The 17,872-nt window shown below is 41.5% G+C and overlaps 1 protein-coding gene and 1 long non-coding RNA gene across 5 annotated transcripts in view; one reads left to right on the forward strand and one right to left on the reverse strand.

Annotated features, from left to right (window-relative positions):
• Positions 1-3,893, reverse strand: part of LOC112138544 — an 11,770-nt gene extending 7,877 nt beyond the window's left edge. Inside the window, exons 1-2 of one of the 3 annotated variants that reach the window (XR_004948572.1) lie at positions 2,599-3,893; positions 816-990 (exon numbers count right to left, since the gene is read on the reverse strand). Coding sequence is in view for 1 of the 3 variants with exons in the window: in XM_036214031.1 (XP_036069924.1) it covers positions 967-1,002; positions 2,599-3,579 (1,017 nt within the window). In the remaining 2 variants the exon portion in view is untranslated. Of the gene's footprint in view, positions 1-107; positions 1,003-2,598 lie in introns of those variants that run through there. The other 2 variants (XR_004948571.1, XM_036214031.1) reach the window with 2 other exon arrangements.
• Positions 3,220-9,638, forward strand: LOC112138545. 2 transcript variants are annotated; one of them, XR_004948573.1, is made up of 6 exons: positions 3,220-3,347; positions 4,747-4,856; positions 4,935-5,162; positions 5,428-5,521; positions 5,617-5,750; positions 8,628-9,638. It is a non-coding gene; the product is annotated as an uncharacterized LOC112138545 (long non-coding RNA). The 2 variants fall into 2 exon arrangements; XR_002917802.2 differs by having other exon boundaries at positions 3,332-3,415.
• Positions 9,639-17,872: the final 8,234 nt, after the last annotated feature.

Consider the following 17,872-nt stretch of genomic DNA (forward strand, 5'->3'; position numbering starts at 1 on the left):
GCAATGCTGCAGCTTTCTCTGCCAAGCTTCTGTACCCCTGAATGTTTGAATGGATATCAACCATTTGATACAGTGGACAGACAGTCCGTTGAGTCCAACAGCATTGAGCACCAGGAGAAAGTAAATTTCTAAGAGGAAAAAGAGGGAATGTGTCTGGTCCCCCAACAGCAAGCCACCTGCCAAAGGTGAGATAGCAGTGGGGCCAGGGCCGTCCAGACACCTGCGCAGGATAGCAGATCAAGGGAATCCAGCCACCGGGCAACCCAAGGTCAACCATCCAGACCTGGGCCAGAAGGGCCACCACAGGGGCCCTCAGCACTAGAGAGCAGTTGGCACAGGGGCATGGGGAGTGTGAACTGCAGCCCAGCCGGAGAATATCCCTCCTGTTGCTCCAGGGGGGCCAGCACAAGGCCTCACTCACCAGAGAGCCCCTCCGAAGCTCCAGCGAGCATCCCACAACCACCTGGGAACCCTGAGCATCCTCCGACCCCCTTTGGCCTCGCCAGATAACTCAGGGATCCCTCTCTCTGTGTGACGAGAGGACTGTTGCTCAACACCCAAGGGACACAGCAACCACCATTGAGGGCCTTGGTACCCCTACAACGGATGAGATAGGGGAGAGAGGATCACTGGCCCCACCATCCTTGTGTAGCTTGTGTGTGTGTCTGTATGTTGTGGTAAGGGATGTTCAATAAAATATGTAGTAGTCATACCAACTATGAGAAAGTGAGCAACTTTCCACAACTCTTTGGGCACACTGAATCTCGGCATTAGACGTTTTTTTCTTGAGAGTAAAGAGAGAAAACTGCCCTCACCTGGGCTCCTCTACTACTGTGTCTGATGCTCCAGCTGTTGCCTGGATCAGTACACATGCATCTGTGGAGCTTCGTCTGCTGGTCTTGCTGGTTCTGCTGGTCCCGGTTGTTGGGCTGGTCTAGTTTTTCCACATGAAACGGCTCAGGGCTCTTAGTGATAGTCCGCTGTCATGACCTTGAGAACCACCTGCGTAGGAAGTTAGAGAACAAGAGGTGAAAAGAATAATATACGTCTCCAGCTAAACAGTCAAAGGACTGCAGCAGTTCGTTTTCTACCATCACTTACAAATCCCTCTGCATTTACCCGGACTTGGGACCGGCACATGAAAGCACTGGATTGTGCCTCCTTGTGGTTGCATTACGTGTGTGAAAATGGGATATTATTAGACGTGTAACGATTTATTTTATAACAATTTGATTCATTTCTTATTTTAGGCTAAATGCTAATATCTAATATCGACACTAAGGGTTTATTTTAGTTTGAAAGTGAGTGTCACACGCCTATTTATTACGTTTTTTTTTTTTTTTTTTTTTGGGAGGAAACCAGAACGTCTGTGAAAACCACACATGCACAGAAATAACGAACATTTTCCCACACCAAAAATGAATTGTTTAGTTAGCACCTACTCAGAAACTAAACTAATGTTCCTTTTCTTTGAAAGGGAATTAAGTTAACTAAAACTTTGTATATTTTAAGAAATCATATTTTAAGTCTTACTACACTGAAAACTAAATCTTTTTAGCTACCACTACTTAAAACCAAGTTTTTTTTCATTCCTGCTTTACTCTTTTCTTTTCTTAAAACCCTACAACTTTTAACAGTTTTTTTGTTTTTTTAAACCCTACAACTTTTCAAAAAGTTTTTTTTAAATCCTACAACTTTTAACAAAGTTTTTTCTAAACCCTACAACTTTTTAAAAAGTTTTTTTTAAAATCCTACAACTTTTTAAAAAGTTTTTTTTTTTTTAACCCTACAACTTTTTAAAAAGTTTTGTTTTTTTTTTCTAAAACCTACAACTTTTTAAAAAGTTTTTTTTTTAAACCCTACAACTTTTTAAAAAGTTTATTTTTTTTAACCCTACAAATTTTAACAAAGTTTTTTTGAAACTCCTACAATTTTTTTTATTTTTTTTGGAAATAGTAGCTTACTCCTACTTCATTTTAAGCTTGTTTTTAGACCCTACAATAGTTGTACTTTTCTAGTTTTTAAGGCCCAGTTTTCTGTAGAAGTTTAACTTCCACAGAGAAAGAAGTTGAAAATCCTCCTGAACACGCTGGGCCTCTGTGAACTCAGGAGATGCTTTTTAAAGCTTGAAGCAACTGTATCATTGACCGTGTCATTGTTCACATCGAGAACAACCATGATTAATTCTGGTTTTTTCCAGATTTTAAGCAGGTCTTTGTAAACAAGCAAGTGGAGCTTTGAGTCAATTTCTCCACCAGTCATCTCAACATTGCTGTCTTTGACTTTTTCAAAAATGATTTCAACAAGTTGTGTCACAGGGAACATGTTTTCAGAGAAAAGGTCTGTCCCTGACCTTGACACTGCATGTGAAATCATCTGTGAAACAGACTTTTCCAGGGCCATTTTCAGATCTTCATCCCGGCCAAGATTTGGACTGAGCGGAGAAGTCTTTATTTTACCCTCATCGAGTTGAGACTTTTTACTGGAAACGTCCAGCTGTGTCACTTCTACAGTCTGTACTTCAGCAGCCTTTGCTTTTCGCCTTTTGGCACAGACTTGAATTTCAGACGTACGTGATTTCAGTTTTTTAATACCTACTTTCACTTTCTGAAGGCTAGACTTCTTTGCTTCTGCTGCAGGTTCGATGTTTTCCTCGTGCAGGATTGTCTCTGGGTCCTGCACTTGGGTTTTGTCTGCAGACATTCTTTGTTGGACCCGTTTTTTGATGTTTGCAGCTCCAACTTTCATGTTTGCAACACATGTTTTTATTTTCTCAGTCTCAAAATGCACATCTGGAAGGCAAGATGTCAGTTTTGTAGATTTTGGTTCTACAACTGTTTCTTCCAGTTGTGCCGTTTGGCTTTTGGCCTTTTTCCTGTGAGACCGAGACTTTGCTTCTCCTGCAGGTTCGATGTTTTCCCCGTGCAGGATTGTCTCTGGATCCTGGACTTGGGTTTTTGTGTCCTTATCTGCAGAAGTTATTTGTTGGACCCGTTTTTTGATGTTTTGAGCTCCAACTTTAAATGGCACGCATGAAAGGCAAGATGTCTGTTTTGTAGATTTTGGTTCTACAACTCCATCTTCCTTCTGTGCCTGTTGGCTTTTGGCCTTTGTCCTTTGAGACTTTGGAGACCGAGCCTTTTTTACTTTTGTAGCAGGTTGTGGGGATTTCCCCGTGTCCATTGATGTAGACCTTTTTATTCTTTCATAAAGTCTTTCAACGGCTGCTTTTGATTCGCTGACATCCCACCCTGTCTTTGTCTGCCTGCTGAAACGCTTTTTCGGGGCAGAGGGGGAGGAGGATCCCGTCTCCTCATCCACGGAGCCCATACGCTTCCGTGAGAAAGGTAAGGGCTTTTTCTTCGGAGAGAGCTCCTCCCTGAAGCTGTCAATCACCGCGTCAACGGTTTCGCAGGTCAGCTCCTCCCTCAGCCTGGACATTTTTCTTGCTGTGTTCAGGTTGAAGATCCCGAAGACAACGTTGAAAATATCTTCCGCCGTCAGTTTCGCGACGATGTAGGAGGTTTCCCGCGAAGGGGGGAGGCTTTCGCCGTCGTAGGAATATTCCGAGCTGCTCATTTTGTTTCACTCGCTCGCGCGCTTTTTCCCGTCCCGTTTGTCTTTCTGTGTCCCGGTCGTCCGGTTTCTTGTTTCTGCTAAAATCGTTTCAGCTTAAAGCTTTTTCTGAACATTTTTTTGGTGTCACCACACGTAATTGTTATGAGGTAACTCGTCATCAATGGTTTCCCCCTATGTCTTCTCGTAAGTGATTACGTCACCCAACGTGGCAAAGATCATCATCGATCGTCATCTTTGATTCTCGTCTTATCTGCTGTGACGTCAGCACGTTTATCTCTCGACGTTTCTGTTGACGTTTCAAATAGAGATGCAGCAGTTTTACAGATCATAGTAAAGTGTGAGGACACAATCAAAAAAATAATCTTAGTAAACAAACACCTGGACAGGTGAATGCACACAAACGTGTCAAATGAAAGACTGATCTGTAGTGTTTGCATGAAGACTTGTGGGTTCAGCAGCTGCTGTGTTGTTGTGAGGCGGGAGGGCTAACCTCCACACAGGCCTGCTGTCCTGAGAGCTGAATGACTCTTCTCATGTTTACAACATTCCTGGATTTGAAAGAGAAACATGGATTCATCAATTTGAGCTGAATTCCACCTACTTTTACCTATAGTTGGTAATGTTGGGAACATTCATTTTCAAAAGGATGTAGTTAATGTTCTTCTCTAACTAATCCAAAACATAAAGTGTGCCTTAATAAAGAAATCATTTGTTTAAAAAAGTTACTGGATGTCAAACCTTGATTTTTATGAATCAGGTGAAGTGAGTAACACAGACATGTCTCTGTATTGTATATAAACTTCCATAGCAACCAAAAGCCAAAGGTTTATCCTGAACTGCAAGTATTTTCTTGGTAACAAAAGTATTCAAAGATTATAACGTGTGTTTAACTATCACAAAATCAATCAGACTCTGAGACATCTGGAAAATGAAAGCAGTGAAAGCTAGGGTTTCTGTGGGGAAAATAGAGCAGAAGAAAAGGGTTGAGCCAATTTAAAGCTTAATCTACAGCTCAAAACAGAAAGCATGCAGCTCTGCTGTGTAGTAGAGAATGAGACGAGTAGAGCGGTTACTGTAAGAACAGAAGCTGCTTCCAAGTAAGCAGTTCTGTTTTCACCATGAAGGATTCCCAATGCTTCACCTCTTTTTCCCTAACCCCCTATACAGGTGGTTCACCAGCTGGGACTGACAGAACCAGAACCATTCAGTGTGTCCAGCTTCTCATGGTTGGTCCAGAAGGCTCAATATCAGCACACCACCCCAGTACTGTTGCAAATGTAAACCAGGCCTCCTCACATCTGCCTGATCCTTTGGCTTCAGGAGTGAAGTTTGCTGACAGCTTATTTTCTGTCCAGAATACGACCAACAGGAGCAGAGATCTGCAGACTGATGGCTAAAAGACTGAAACCCAGTGACCTGCAAAAGATCTCAGCAGGCCTGCCTCCTCTGGATGTTAAAATAGTCTGGCTGCAGATGTGGATTACATTGACACTGTTCTGCACTGCATAATGGACATGTGCCAACTTTCTACCTGGGTGAAAATGTCAAAAACTGCATCCTGCAAGCAACTGAAAACACAACAGGTGACACACACTTAAACTCACACCCAACACTGCATGTGAGGACTTGTGCCTGAAGAGAATGAGCCTCTAAAGTCCCACTCCAATCATCTTTTGATCTAAGCGTTCTGAGTGTTCTTTTATTTATGACTTTGATGTTTTTAGGCTAAATCAAGAAATCTGTCTTGTTTTCTAGGAAAGTTTGCAGAGGGGCAGGAGTTCATCACAAACTCTGCTCTGTTGGAGCCAGTTTACATCATTCTCATCCTACCTCCACTTCTCTCTGCAGGTTCTCCCAGCTGCAGCTTAGCTGATCAGGATCTGCAGACATGATCTTGACATGATCTCCTGAAGCAGGGTTAGCAGTTCTCACTCTGAAGCAGGTCTTTTAAATTGCTACCGTTCTTCTTCTTTCAGATTCAGCTCAATCCTTGGATCAGATGGTGAATGGTGGTTTTATGTCTTCTTTTTGTTGCAGCTCCTACTTACGAGGATGGACTCAGTCCTGTGGCTGGCTACTCCACAAAGCTGGACTGAATGGCTGCAGGCCTCCCTGAATGTCTCCATGCTGTGGTTGCGGCAGAGAAAGAAGTCTGAGCCTTTACAGATAATGTAAGTTATTATTCCTTACTGTCATGGTTCATTATGCACTCTCTTCCTGTCATTTTGTTGTTTTTCTGCATTGAGGTGGCTCAGGAAGTCCTCTGTCCTTTTAGACACACCTAACATTACTGTGAAAACAGGGCTCTAGAGTGCGACCAATTTGGTCACATTTGTGACTGGATTTCTCAGTGGTGTGCCTGAAAAAATTCTTGGTCGCACTGGTGCACCCAGCCGTTCTGTGATGAAAAAAAGCAAACATAATCTCCGCGACTCCAAAAGTCTCCTTCCTGTATGTGTGTGCAGGTGTAACAACCTCAAATACGAACTATTATTATTTTATTAGAATGTACATCTGAAGGAGCTTCCACACCAGCCGCGTCAGCGCGCAATAAAGCGGACTCTTTGAGAGTCGTTCAGTTTGGGTCTGTGCACACGCACCCTGTACATGCGCGCCCCATGCTGGCGGCAGGTGGAGCGAATGAAAACAGTCTGTTAAAATCTTCAAACACCTGAGCTTTAGCTACAGTGTTTAGGATACATTCTTGTGTTTACCGTTAACGCGATGAACGTCATTCCAGCAGATTCTGAAGCGGAGGAAACGAGCCTCGCGCTGATAGCAGCTCTGTGCATTTGTGAAGTGTTTACCTAATCCACGTTTATCGGCGGACACTGCCACGGAGAAAAGTAGCTGTGCAGCAGCACTCTTATTATGAGCGCTCTACATTAGTAATGTTGTGTGTGTATCTGAGCAAAGCAAGCAAAAAAGCCGCTTTTTCCGCATCCGAATCAGCTGATTCACGGTGATCATGTGAACAATAAGATAAGATTTATGGCAAGCCAAAAAGCTATTAATTCAGATGCCATTGGTGTTTTAGGGTTAACTACGGTGGCCCTGAAGGTTAGATCACATAAACAAACTCAACGCAAAACCTTATAAAGATCTCAATGACAGTTAATAAACCTAAGTAAATAACAAAAAGCATAAAGTTTTAGAAATCTAAAAACAAAATTCAAAACAAAAACTTGTCCTTTTCTAGGACATAGTTTCTGCAGAGCGACAGCAGTTCATTAGAGTTGTGGGCAGGACTGTTTGTGTGAAGTAACTCCACACTGATATCTCACGAAATCTTGTTTACTCTCTCGCTAGCTTACAGCCCCTCAAACCCAAAGCTAACATTACAGTGCAACAAAAATGGTGAGCAATATCATTTCTATCAAGACATACAGCTCTGATCCAGATTCCAGCTCAGACCAGGAAACAAAGACGTTCATGGATCTATTTGTCTACAAGTAGATGGATCAGAATGGGACAGAGCAGGAAGACTTAGGCTCCACCCATTGCACTTGCTGTCAAAAATATAAGCTTTTTCAAACTGGGCATTTTGATTAATTTTTATATAATAAACAAATAGTAGTTTATCACTATTGTAGAACTCTGTTATAAATAAAGGGCTTTATGTTTACCAGTTCGTAAGCTAATCATTTTCAAGTCTTTATGCAGATATTGACAGCAAATAAAAAGGAAAGTGACCATGAAAAAGTGCTGTTAAATGTAATGTGGTCGAGATGGTCGGTACACCAAACTTTTGTGCTGATGCACCTAAAAAAAAAAAGTTAAACCAGTACAAAAAGTTAGTCTAGAGCCCTGGAAAAGGTGCACCACTTTGTTGCCAACAAAGGAAAATGGAGAACTTCCTTCATGTGAAACCATCTTGGCTAAAGTGTGCACTCCCAGGGTCGACATGGAAGACAACTAGGGCTGTCAGATTTAGCGCGTTAAAATCGCGTTAATCTGACACGTGCTTGACGCCGACAATTTTTTTGACGCATTAATCGCGGATTTTCCATAGACTGTATATAATGGGGGGACCTCATAGTTCGATAAGTCCATTATTTTTACAGTCAATGGGATTTTCTCAAACGTGCCTTTCCATACCGCGCGCGCGGGCGTCCCGCCCTAACTCACCGGCTGCTCTCACTAGATCACCGGCGGGTCTCCAACTTCCGAGCTGCGAGCTAAAACCGGCCGGCGCTAGGACCTGGAGAGCTCCTGCACTCTAACCCGGCTCTGGTTCGCGTCCAGTACCACGTCTGATGGTACTGGCTCGCGTCCGGCGCCGCGTCCCGAGAGCTGCGGATCCCCGACGTTCCGGACAGCAAGCTCACTGGGGGATGTTTTAAATGTTCTGGAGGTTTAAGCGTGATCCAGCCCCAGCATAGCGGTCTGTCTGCCGGCATATTCATGGCGTGAGCTCCGCTGGACACGTCGCTGCATCGAGCTGCAGCCAGAGAACGCAGCGGCAGTAACAGACTGTCAAACTATCCACAGAGTATCCCGCTTTTCTTAGTCTTTAATGTTTTAAAAAACAAAAGTTCATTGGAAATGATAAATCTCTATTTCATTTATTACTGTAGTTCAGCAGAGGAGGAAAAGATTTGGTCCTGACAAAAAATGAACATGAAAGTGTTATAGAAATGTTATTTTGATGTTTTTTATTTTATTTTACTGAACATTGATTGAAGTTTTGAATTTAAAATGCCCTTCACTTGCACTTGGGCTTTTGTTAGGCATTTTGTGTTGCAGCCTTTTATTGTTAAGAAAGTTTATCTCAATACAATGTTACAAAATAAAGTATTTCTGATGAAAACTATTAATTTTTGCCATTCTTGTTTTCATAATTAATGTAGAACTGCTAAATTCCACGAAGCACACATTTTTTTTCTAAAAAAAGGCCACATATTAATATGCGATTAATCGTGAGTTAACTCAGGAAATGTGATTAATCGCGATTAAAAAATGTAATCGCCTGACAGCTCTAAAGACAACATTTCCACTCTCTGATTATGTTCTTTTTGTATATGGCTTCTCTTCTGGTGATCTCCCAGGGAGAGTTTGCTGTCTCTTCATATCCTGTTCTCCTGTCTGGACCACTCCCCCCTCATGTCTACAAAAACAGCAGAGCTGATAGCCCTGAGTGCACCATGTTACCTTGCTTTTGCTAAGTCGGTGATCATTTATACTGACTCCAGGTACAGTGGGGATCGAAAGTTGGGGCACCCCTGTTAAAATGTTATGTTTTTGTGCATCAAGAAGCCAAGGAAAGATTGAAAAATGTCTTAAGGTATCCGTTTACAAGTGAGACATTATTTTAACATGTCAAAAAAAGCGGGCTTTATTCCCGTTATTTAAACTCTCAGAATAACAGAAAACAAAATAGTGATGTGTGCAAAAGTTTGGGTCCCCTGCAGAGTTACTACCTTGTACTAACTCTGCAGGGGACATGTATCGCAGGGGGGAAGTATCACAGCTTTAAAGGCTTTTTGTATCCAGCCAAGAGTCTCTCAGTTCTTGTTTGCGGAATCTTCATCCATTCTTCTTTACTAAAGTCTTCCAGATCTCAGAGGCTTCTGGGATGTCTGTTCCACTCTGCTCTGTTCAAGTCTATCCATAGATGTTCAATCATGTTGAGGTGATTGGGAAGGCCACTGCAAAACCTTCAGTTTCTGTCTCTTAATGTAAGCCAGCGTGGATTCTGAGGTGTGTCTAGAATCATTGTCATCAAGAGAAGCCTTCCTCTCTTCAACTTTTTCACAGATGCCATCAAGTTAGTGTCCAGAATCTGAGTACAGCAGGGGGCTTAGGACACAACCTTAGGGGCTCCAGTTCTGTGGAGGTGATTGTCCACTCGTACTGCATGAGGTCTGTCTTGAAGGAAGTTGGTGATCCATAAACACAGGGATGGATGGATGAAGGCCCTAGATCTCCAGCTTGCTATTGAGGGTGGAGGGAATTATGGTGTTAAATGTTGTTGAACTCTAATCAACAAACAGCATTTTGACTTAATTCCCTTCTTGCTGTCTAAATGGCTCAGGATTAGGGGTGGGCAATATGACGATATAAAAAAAATCTTACGATCTCCAAAGCTGATGATCTGTCATTTTTGAGAGATCGTTTTATCACGATCTTTTATGAAAAGCTTCAAGAGCGAGAAGGCAAAAGCTTGTTGACTGCTGTGACTTTAAATCCGAGCTGCTCCTCCTCCTCCTCCCCTGTGTTTTTTCTTGTAATCAATGACATATATTACTGGATTGGAAGTCACGTGACATACGGCGTGACAGACATGCACCTTCATTACGGATCGAGTCTTCTCGAGTAATGAATGACGGAGGTCTGAAAAAGTAACAAAAGGAGATGCAGTGTTTTACAATCGACTTCAAAAACCTTGACAACAAAATAATCTAATGGAGAGGAATCATCACAGGACAGGAATCACATTTTAATAGAGAGAAATCAGGCTGGGAACCGTGAACTGTGTGCTAAAGTGGGTGCTAGCTACTCGCGAGTAGCATGCTAGTTTGGTTCTTCGATGTATGTTTTTATTAATGTTTCATGTTTTTTAAACATGTTAATCGCACATATTCACATTCAACCTGCACAAAAACTGATGGAAATTCATGTTGGAAACACGTAAAATGTTCGGTCAAGATTCACGTAGCTGCATTGTTTTTCTAGCTCATAGCTAGCTACTTTAAGAGCCTAAATCTTATTGTCGGTCGCACTTTTTTCCTTCTTTATAAGAAGTGTAAGTGAGTTCACTCATAATTTTCTTAATCCGTGGCGTCACTGTTGATCTTTTTTCTTGATCGTACGGACCGAATAAAAGCCCAGCTAGAATCTACAGCGCTAATGCTAACGCTAGCTTTCTGCTCAGTGACATAAACACAGCAGAGAGCAGATGTTAGTGAAGGAGCTGTGGATGTAAACTTTAACCTGCCACAACATTTACTGCTATTATCTCTGTGTTTTGAATCTTAACAGTTTGGCAGATGTATTTGATGTTATCATCCAAGTTTTAAAATGTTTTTGTATCAGTTAAAGATGCTAGCTGGAGCCTTTTTCTCAAAGTACAACAAAGTCGTCTATTTGAAGGTAAATTCTGAAGCAATTGAGATTTATTTACCATGTATGTAATCCAAAAATAATAAAAGTTTTAGTTTCATTTGAAAATCTGGTAAAGGGTGTTTTGATTAATATTATTATTATTATTATTTAGCACTTTGAGCTGTTTTTAATAGGGAAATTACTTTACTAAACTTAATCAGTCATTCATGCTATAAACTTCATCAATCTCCCTCATCTCTGGTCTTGGGTGACAATCATTTACAAGCTCTGTTTTATGGATTTTAGCACAGAGGCAAAATTAAAACTCACTGATATTTAGAAGATGTTCATTTGACAGAAATGCATTAGCTGTAGCAGTAGAAGGCGCAATTCTTGCAATATTTACAGATTCATCTTAATAGATAACTATTTATTTGAATAAATATAAATATTTGTTCAAAATGGGTTTACTTATTTTGACTAAAATCATTATAATTCAATTTTGGTCAATTTGAATTTATTTTAAAGAAATTGTGGTAAAATCGAAATCGTGAAATAAAATTGAAAAAATCGTGATTTTCTTTTTTTGCCATATTGCCCAGCCCTAACAAAGAGGTTAACATTTTTGACAAGACTGTGGTGAGACCAGCCATGTTGTTTGGACTAGAAACAGTGGGACTGAAGAAAAGACAGGAAGCAGAGCTGGAGGTAGCAGAGATGAAGATGCTGAGGTTCTCTTTGGGAGTGACCAGGATGGATAGGATCAGGAATGAATACATCAGAGGGACAGCACATGTTAGAGGTTTTGGAGATAAAGTCAGAGAGGCCAGACTGAGATGGTTTGGACATGTTCAGAGGAGAGACAGTGAATATATTGGTAGAAGGATGCTGAGTCTAGAGCTGCAGGAAAGAGGTCTAGAGGAAGACCAAAGAGGAGGTTTATGGATGCAGTGTATGTAGAACACGTGCCAAAGTCAAAGCCCAGGGGCCGGATTCGGCCCGCGGGGTTATTATACCCTGCCCCCCAGATCATTTATTCTTATTACACTCAACAAAAATATAAACACAACACTTTTGTTTTTGCTCCCATTTTTCATGAGATGGACTTAAAGATCTAAAATTCATTCCAGATACACAATATGACCATTTCTCTCAGACATTCTCCTTTGCTGAGATAATCCATCCCACCTCACAGGTGTGCCACATCAAGATGCTGATCTGACATCATGATTATTGCACAGGTGTGCCTTACGCCCGAGTCACACCGGACGCGATGGCGCCGCAAAGCGGTGCGGTGCGGAGCGGAGTCCGCTTCCATTCGGCGCCCATGTTAACCTATGGCGTCGGTAACACCATGAGCGGAGCGGCGCGCAACGTTTCGCCGTCTGGCCTATTTCTTTCGCGAGCCGCGAGCGCTCTGCGTCAATACTGGCAGGAAGTTGCATCAAAATACATGAGAAAATCCGGTTTATTTTCAAAATAAAGTAACTCTTTTAGATACGTAGTTGTAGAAGCTAATGTTTCTTTAACAGTTCTGGTATCTCCTGTCCGTCCTGGGATAGGATCTCTCCCTCATGTGGGAATCCCTAAGGTTTCTTCTTTTTTCCTGACTCAGGTTTTTTTTAGGAGTTTTTCCTTACCGGGAGGGAGGGTCTAAGGGCAGGGATAACATGTTTATGTAGTCTGTTTAGTTTTTAACAATTGTTTATATTTTGAAGCCCAATGAGGCAAATTCTTTTGTGATTTTGGGCTATATAAATAAAATTGAATTGAATTGAATTGAATTGAAAATAGAACCAAATTTTCACAATAAAAGTCGCGATTGACAAATGTGATCATGTTTTTGTGTCTAAACAGACTGTAGAGATGAAAATATGCATACAATCAAAACACACAGACACGCGTGCGCGAGAGCCCCCATCCCAGACAACACAGATCTCTGGAGCGGGTGTGCTGGGCTGCAGGGTTCTGGGAGGAAAAAAAGCAGGGCAGACAGGCCCCCCAATGCAGTGGGGGCACACTGGAGCGNNAGCAGGGCAGACGGGGCCCCCAAATGCTGTGGGGGGACACTGGAGCGGGGCATGGGGCTGTGTTTGAACGAGAGAGAGGCAGAGGAGCGGTTCTTCTTGGAAGAAACATCAGGTCATATTTTTAGGTTATTATTTTATGGACGGAAACACGTGGGAGCGCGTGCGTGCACACAGACACACAACAAAACAGACAGACATGCACACGTGCGCACAAACAGATCAATGAAGTGGGCCGACTGTGGAGTTGGGGGGCGGGGTCTGTGTCAACAGGGGCAGAGACCATCCCCTTTTAGCAGAAACACGGGGTGATATCCTGGTTATTGACCATGATGGCAAAAAAAGCAATAGCTCTAGCAGAAGGGCTCGTCAACCGTCGTGGAAAAAATTCGCGTCTGGTGTGAGTCACACTGGACGCGAGAGCAGTGTGCGCTCCGCTCCGCGCCGCTTTGCGGCGCTCTCGCGTCCAGTGTGACTCCGGCGTTAGACTGCCCACAATAAAAGGGCACCCTGAAATGTGCAGGTTTTTTGCTTTATTGGGGGTCTGGGGACCCAGAACCAGTTAGTATCTGGTGTGACCACCATTTACCTCATGCAGTGCAACACATCTTCTTTGCATAGAGTTTATCAGATTGTCAATTGACAGGTGGCAAAGGTGCTGGGGCAAGACTCATGGATAGAACGATTCCAGTGCAGGGGATTTCTCAGACAGATTCACAGGTCAGTCAGTATCCAAGGTTCTCATGAACAGGGTTATTGGTGCTCCAAGGAAGAGTTGAGACAAACTGACAGTCTGCAGGGCAGCAGCTCCTAATGAAGGGAGGTGAACAGGTGTTGCTGATCACCTGATTAGCTTCCCACAGACTACGTGGATGAAGGAGGAGCACAGCCATGACAGAAGCTAATAGCCAGCTTCAATATTAACTAAATGCCAAATTAGCTTAAAAAAACAAAAACATTAAAAAACTGAGGTTAGCCTAAACATTTAGCATCTAAATATTAGCCTAACCTCAAAACAGCCTAAAAAACAAACAAAAAAAAAGCTAAAATTATCCAAAACAGCTAGTATGTAATGGAAATTTTAGCTAAACTCCAAAACAGCTTAAAAAACAAAAAAAGCCTAAATTACTAAAAAATAGCAAGTGTAGGAGCCATAATGAGGTGATAGCTTAGTGGCGTCAGCCTGGTTGTGGGCGTGTCACTGTCGGCGCACGCGTCACAGAGTTGTGAAAGGTTCTCACTTGTCACCTGGGGATCATGCATGGACGAGGAAGTGGGGTGAACCCCTGGCGGTGGTCATATAATTTGTTGACCGTGTTAACTTGGCTATAAAGAGTCTGTCACAGCTGGATTGTTTGTTTTTTGTTTTTCATTTGGACTATATGGACTGGAAACCTGCAGATAAAGACAATAAACACATCGCTGCAGAAGGACGCTTTGGAGTTGTTTTTGTTGGAACGCGCGTCGGACAAATGAAACCAGAGTTTAGCCCACAGCGGCCCTCAACTCAGATTTTGCCCTAACAGCAAGCGTCTAAATGTTAGTCTAGCTCCAAAACAGCCTAAAAAAAAGCCAAAATTAGCCAAAACAGCTAGCATATATCTGAAATATTAGCTAAACTTTAACATGGTCTAAAAAAACCTTAGAAAATGCCAAAATAGTCCAAAAAGCTAGCAGAATGCCAATGTTTTTAAACTTTAAAACTGTAACTTTTTAACATAATTGTGAATAATAAAAAGGAAAGAATATTATTCCAGAATAAATGAACTTAAACCTTAAATAACTAATAACATTTTACTTCCCATAAAAATATTTTTTGTCAAAATTCTACAAGTTAGAAATAAGCACAAGATAACATCGGGTTATTAATAACAATAAAATAAAATGATCTGTAGAGTAGGATAGAATTACCTGGAGGGCCGAATCCGGCCCCAGGGCCTGGACTATGACACATGCTTTAACCAAATCCACAACGTGCCATTCCCAACATGGTCACTCTACAGTTGGGATGAATCTTCTAACGTCCATCAGTTTCAGTTTTGAAGGCAGCACAAAACTGTTCATCAGGACACGTTTCACCCTCCAACACCTGAGGCATTGTCGGTGACACTTAAACCTAACATCTTTATTATACTGTAACTTTTCAACCGTTAATACGATAATTCCAGTAGATTCTGAAGGAGAAATGTGGCTTGACGATTTAACAATTAAAAAATTACAATAAATCAAAGAACATAAACACTTGAGCTCCAGTGTTAGCCTGAATTGGACTGTTAAAGGACTTGTGTTGTGTGGAACACCCAGAAATGCAGAAGTGGATCATTTTTTTGTAAAAAGCCAGAAGCGTGAACATAAGAAATATTTCCCAGATTCAAAGCTGCTGTGCCTTTAGACTGCAGACTGCTTCAAGTCTTTGACAGTGAGTCAGTTCTAAGCCAGCTGTTTGCCTTGTAGGCATGGATAACTTGCAAGTTAAACCTGAAATAATACTATTACTTCTGTGGGAACAACTCTTGCTCAGGGCAGCCATCTTTGACTTTTGGTTGACATAAATAAAAACGTAAGATCAAAAGCACTTCAGGCTCTGCTGAAGTTAAGTTTGTATGTGAGACGCTTGGCGATTACCAAGACTCCTCCAGCCCTTCTTCTTCATCGCCTCTTCAGTTATGCACAGCATGGCATGTTCTAACTGAGCAGTGAACGCTTGAAAAAAGATAATAAAAAAAACTTTTTTTTTTTTTTTTTGCATAACTTCCAATAACATGAATATTACCTGTTGTGGAGTAAATGGTCGACTGTATCACTGATTCGGGTTTTGAGTATAACGGTAACAAGATGGTGTGCCGGTCAGATCACAGGAAGGTAGGAAGAGATGAGGCTCCAGTTTGCAGGTGTTCTTAATTTATTCCAGTGCTGAATAGTATTGCAAAAACAGTCTGTAAATGACAAAGAATGTCTCTTATAATAACATAAAATGCATAAAAAATACTTAATGTAATTAAATAAAGTATAGAAACAAACAAGGGAAAATGACTGCATCGTTACAAGCCTAGAGTCCTCATAACAAATGAAATGAATAATCAAATCTGCTTTAAACCCAACTTAAATATCATTTCTCAATAAAACGGGCAAAACAAAAAAAACCTCTAGTGTTCGAGAAAATTACTACAGGGAAAGAGGAGAAATGCACGTAACTCCCACGGTGCATTATTAATCGCCACAAAGTCTAAAATCCAGCCATACAATTATTTCTTAAAACAAAGGAAACGGAAACTTACTTTTGGTCAATTACTTAAATACTCTAAATACAGCAACTGGGGTGCACAGAATGTAAAACTGGACAGGATTCTAACTGTTGTTTCTCTGCTGCCTCCGGCACGGAAAGCGCAAATGACTGTATATGCAGATGACACCACAATATCTGTTTCTTCTGTTAGCCTAAATCAGGTAAATGACATGCTTCAACAGGAGTTAATGTCAATCTCTGAGTGGCTTGTGGAGAATAAGCTAAAGCTGAATGTCTTGAAGACCAAATGTATGTTGCTAGGCTCTAATTACTCTGTCAGAGGAAACCCAGAACTGCACATCTCATTACAGAATCAGCCAATTGAACAAGTCAATGAGGTAAAACTGTTAGGAATAACATTGGATCAGACAATGTCTTGGACAACACATATCAATAATATAGTGAACAAAATGAGCAGGAATATATCATTAATTGGAAGTAATGCTCATTATATTCAATATGAGACAAGAAAAATGCTTTTACACACTTTGGTTTTGTGTCACTTAGACTACTGTCCTGCTATTTGGTCAAGTGCAAATAAGTATGATATTGCGAGACTTCAGAAAGTGCAGAATAGAGCTGCAAGATTAGCTCTAGGTTGTCCTTTCAGGACTAACACAGACTGGATGCATCAGAGGCTGTCATGAATGAAAGTTGAGGACAGGCTTGCTTATAGTCTGATTTTGTTTCTGCATAAAATATGGGCATGAATCTTTTCTGACATGTCCATTTAATTTCCAGTGTCAGGTAGAATCAGTCTGAGACGTGATTCACTTCCCTAAAATGTCTCAACTCAGGCGAGGTTACCGTTAGCACACGCTGCTATCAATCCATTAAGAAGGCAGAGGCTACTCATCATTAGCTGAGAGTACGATCAGGACTCCAGAAGTCACTTCAAAGTTCGTTTACAGATAAAATGTTCTGTTGAAAAAGTTATCACTACGTTTCATCTGAAGAAGTCACATGATCATACAGTACATGGTAGCGTTTTGTGAATACTGGCTGTTAGGTGTTTCAGTAAACTTTCCCTTTTTGGATGTCATTGTGTATACATATAATTACAAACTAACATACAATGTAAGAAATAACAAAAACTAGACAATAGCAAGAATAGTACACAGAGATTTGCTAAGTCCATCAATAAAGTTAGCCACAACATGAAATACGTCACACAGCTCCATGTATAGAGTCCATTACACGTTTGAAACACTACATGAAGAATCTCAAATTAACAGTCATGTTAAAACAGTTTGGCGTTTAATATCTGCCCCGAAGAAACAAGTGAACCCTCAGACAAGCCAACTCTAAAGTTGAATGTGGTAAACCTAATCTCCTAGAGCACTCGTGAAACGTGAAGCTAATGGTGTGCAGCAACAGCCCCAGCCTGTGCATGACTCACAGCTCGCCTGATGGGCAGGTACACTTCTCAGCGGTGGGTGGTCACTGGCATCCCAGACTTCATTAACATAAAGTTCTCTGACTCTTTGCTGTTGCAAAAAAAGTTGTAAACTACGTGAAGAGAATCCAGACAGCATGAGTGGAATCACAGCCCCACAACCTGTTCTATTAAATGATACTTCTCCAACGCTGCCCCCTCCTCTGAAAAGACGTTATGAGAAACAGAACTTTGCATGGGTGGGTGCCCCCCAGCCCTGCCTGAGCCTTTATCGGGGATGTTCTGAATCTGGGCCTCATCTGCGACGTTTGAGGATAATCTGGTCATCATTTTTTTGCTGAATGACCTGAAAAGAACTCCTGAATGCAGCTGTTTTCAAACATGAGAGGACTGCCATGTTTCTACAGACATACTGAAAAGTCAAGTCAAACCTGTGATCCTCAGCGGGGTCGGTGATTCAATTCAATTCAATTCAATTCAATTTTATTTATATAGCCCAATATCACAAATTCAATTTGCCTCATTGGGCTTCATGCCTGT

Source organism: Oryzias melastigma, linkage group LG10 (assembly GCF_002922805.2).
Source record: "Oryzias melastigma strain HK-1 linkage group LG10, ASM292280v2, whole genome shotgun sequence".
Lineage (NCBI taxonomy): Eukaryota > Metazoa > Chordata > Actinopteri > Beloniformes > Adrianichthyidae > Oryzias > Oryzias melastigma.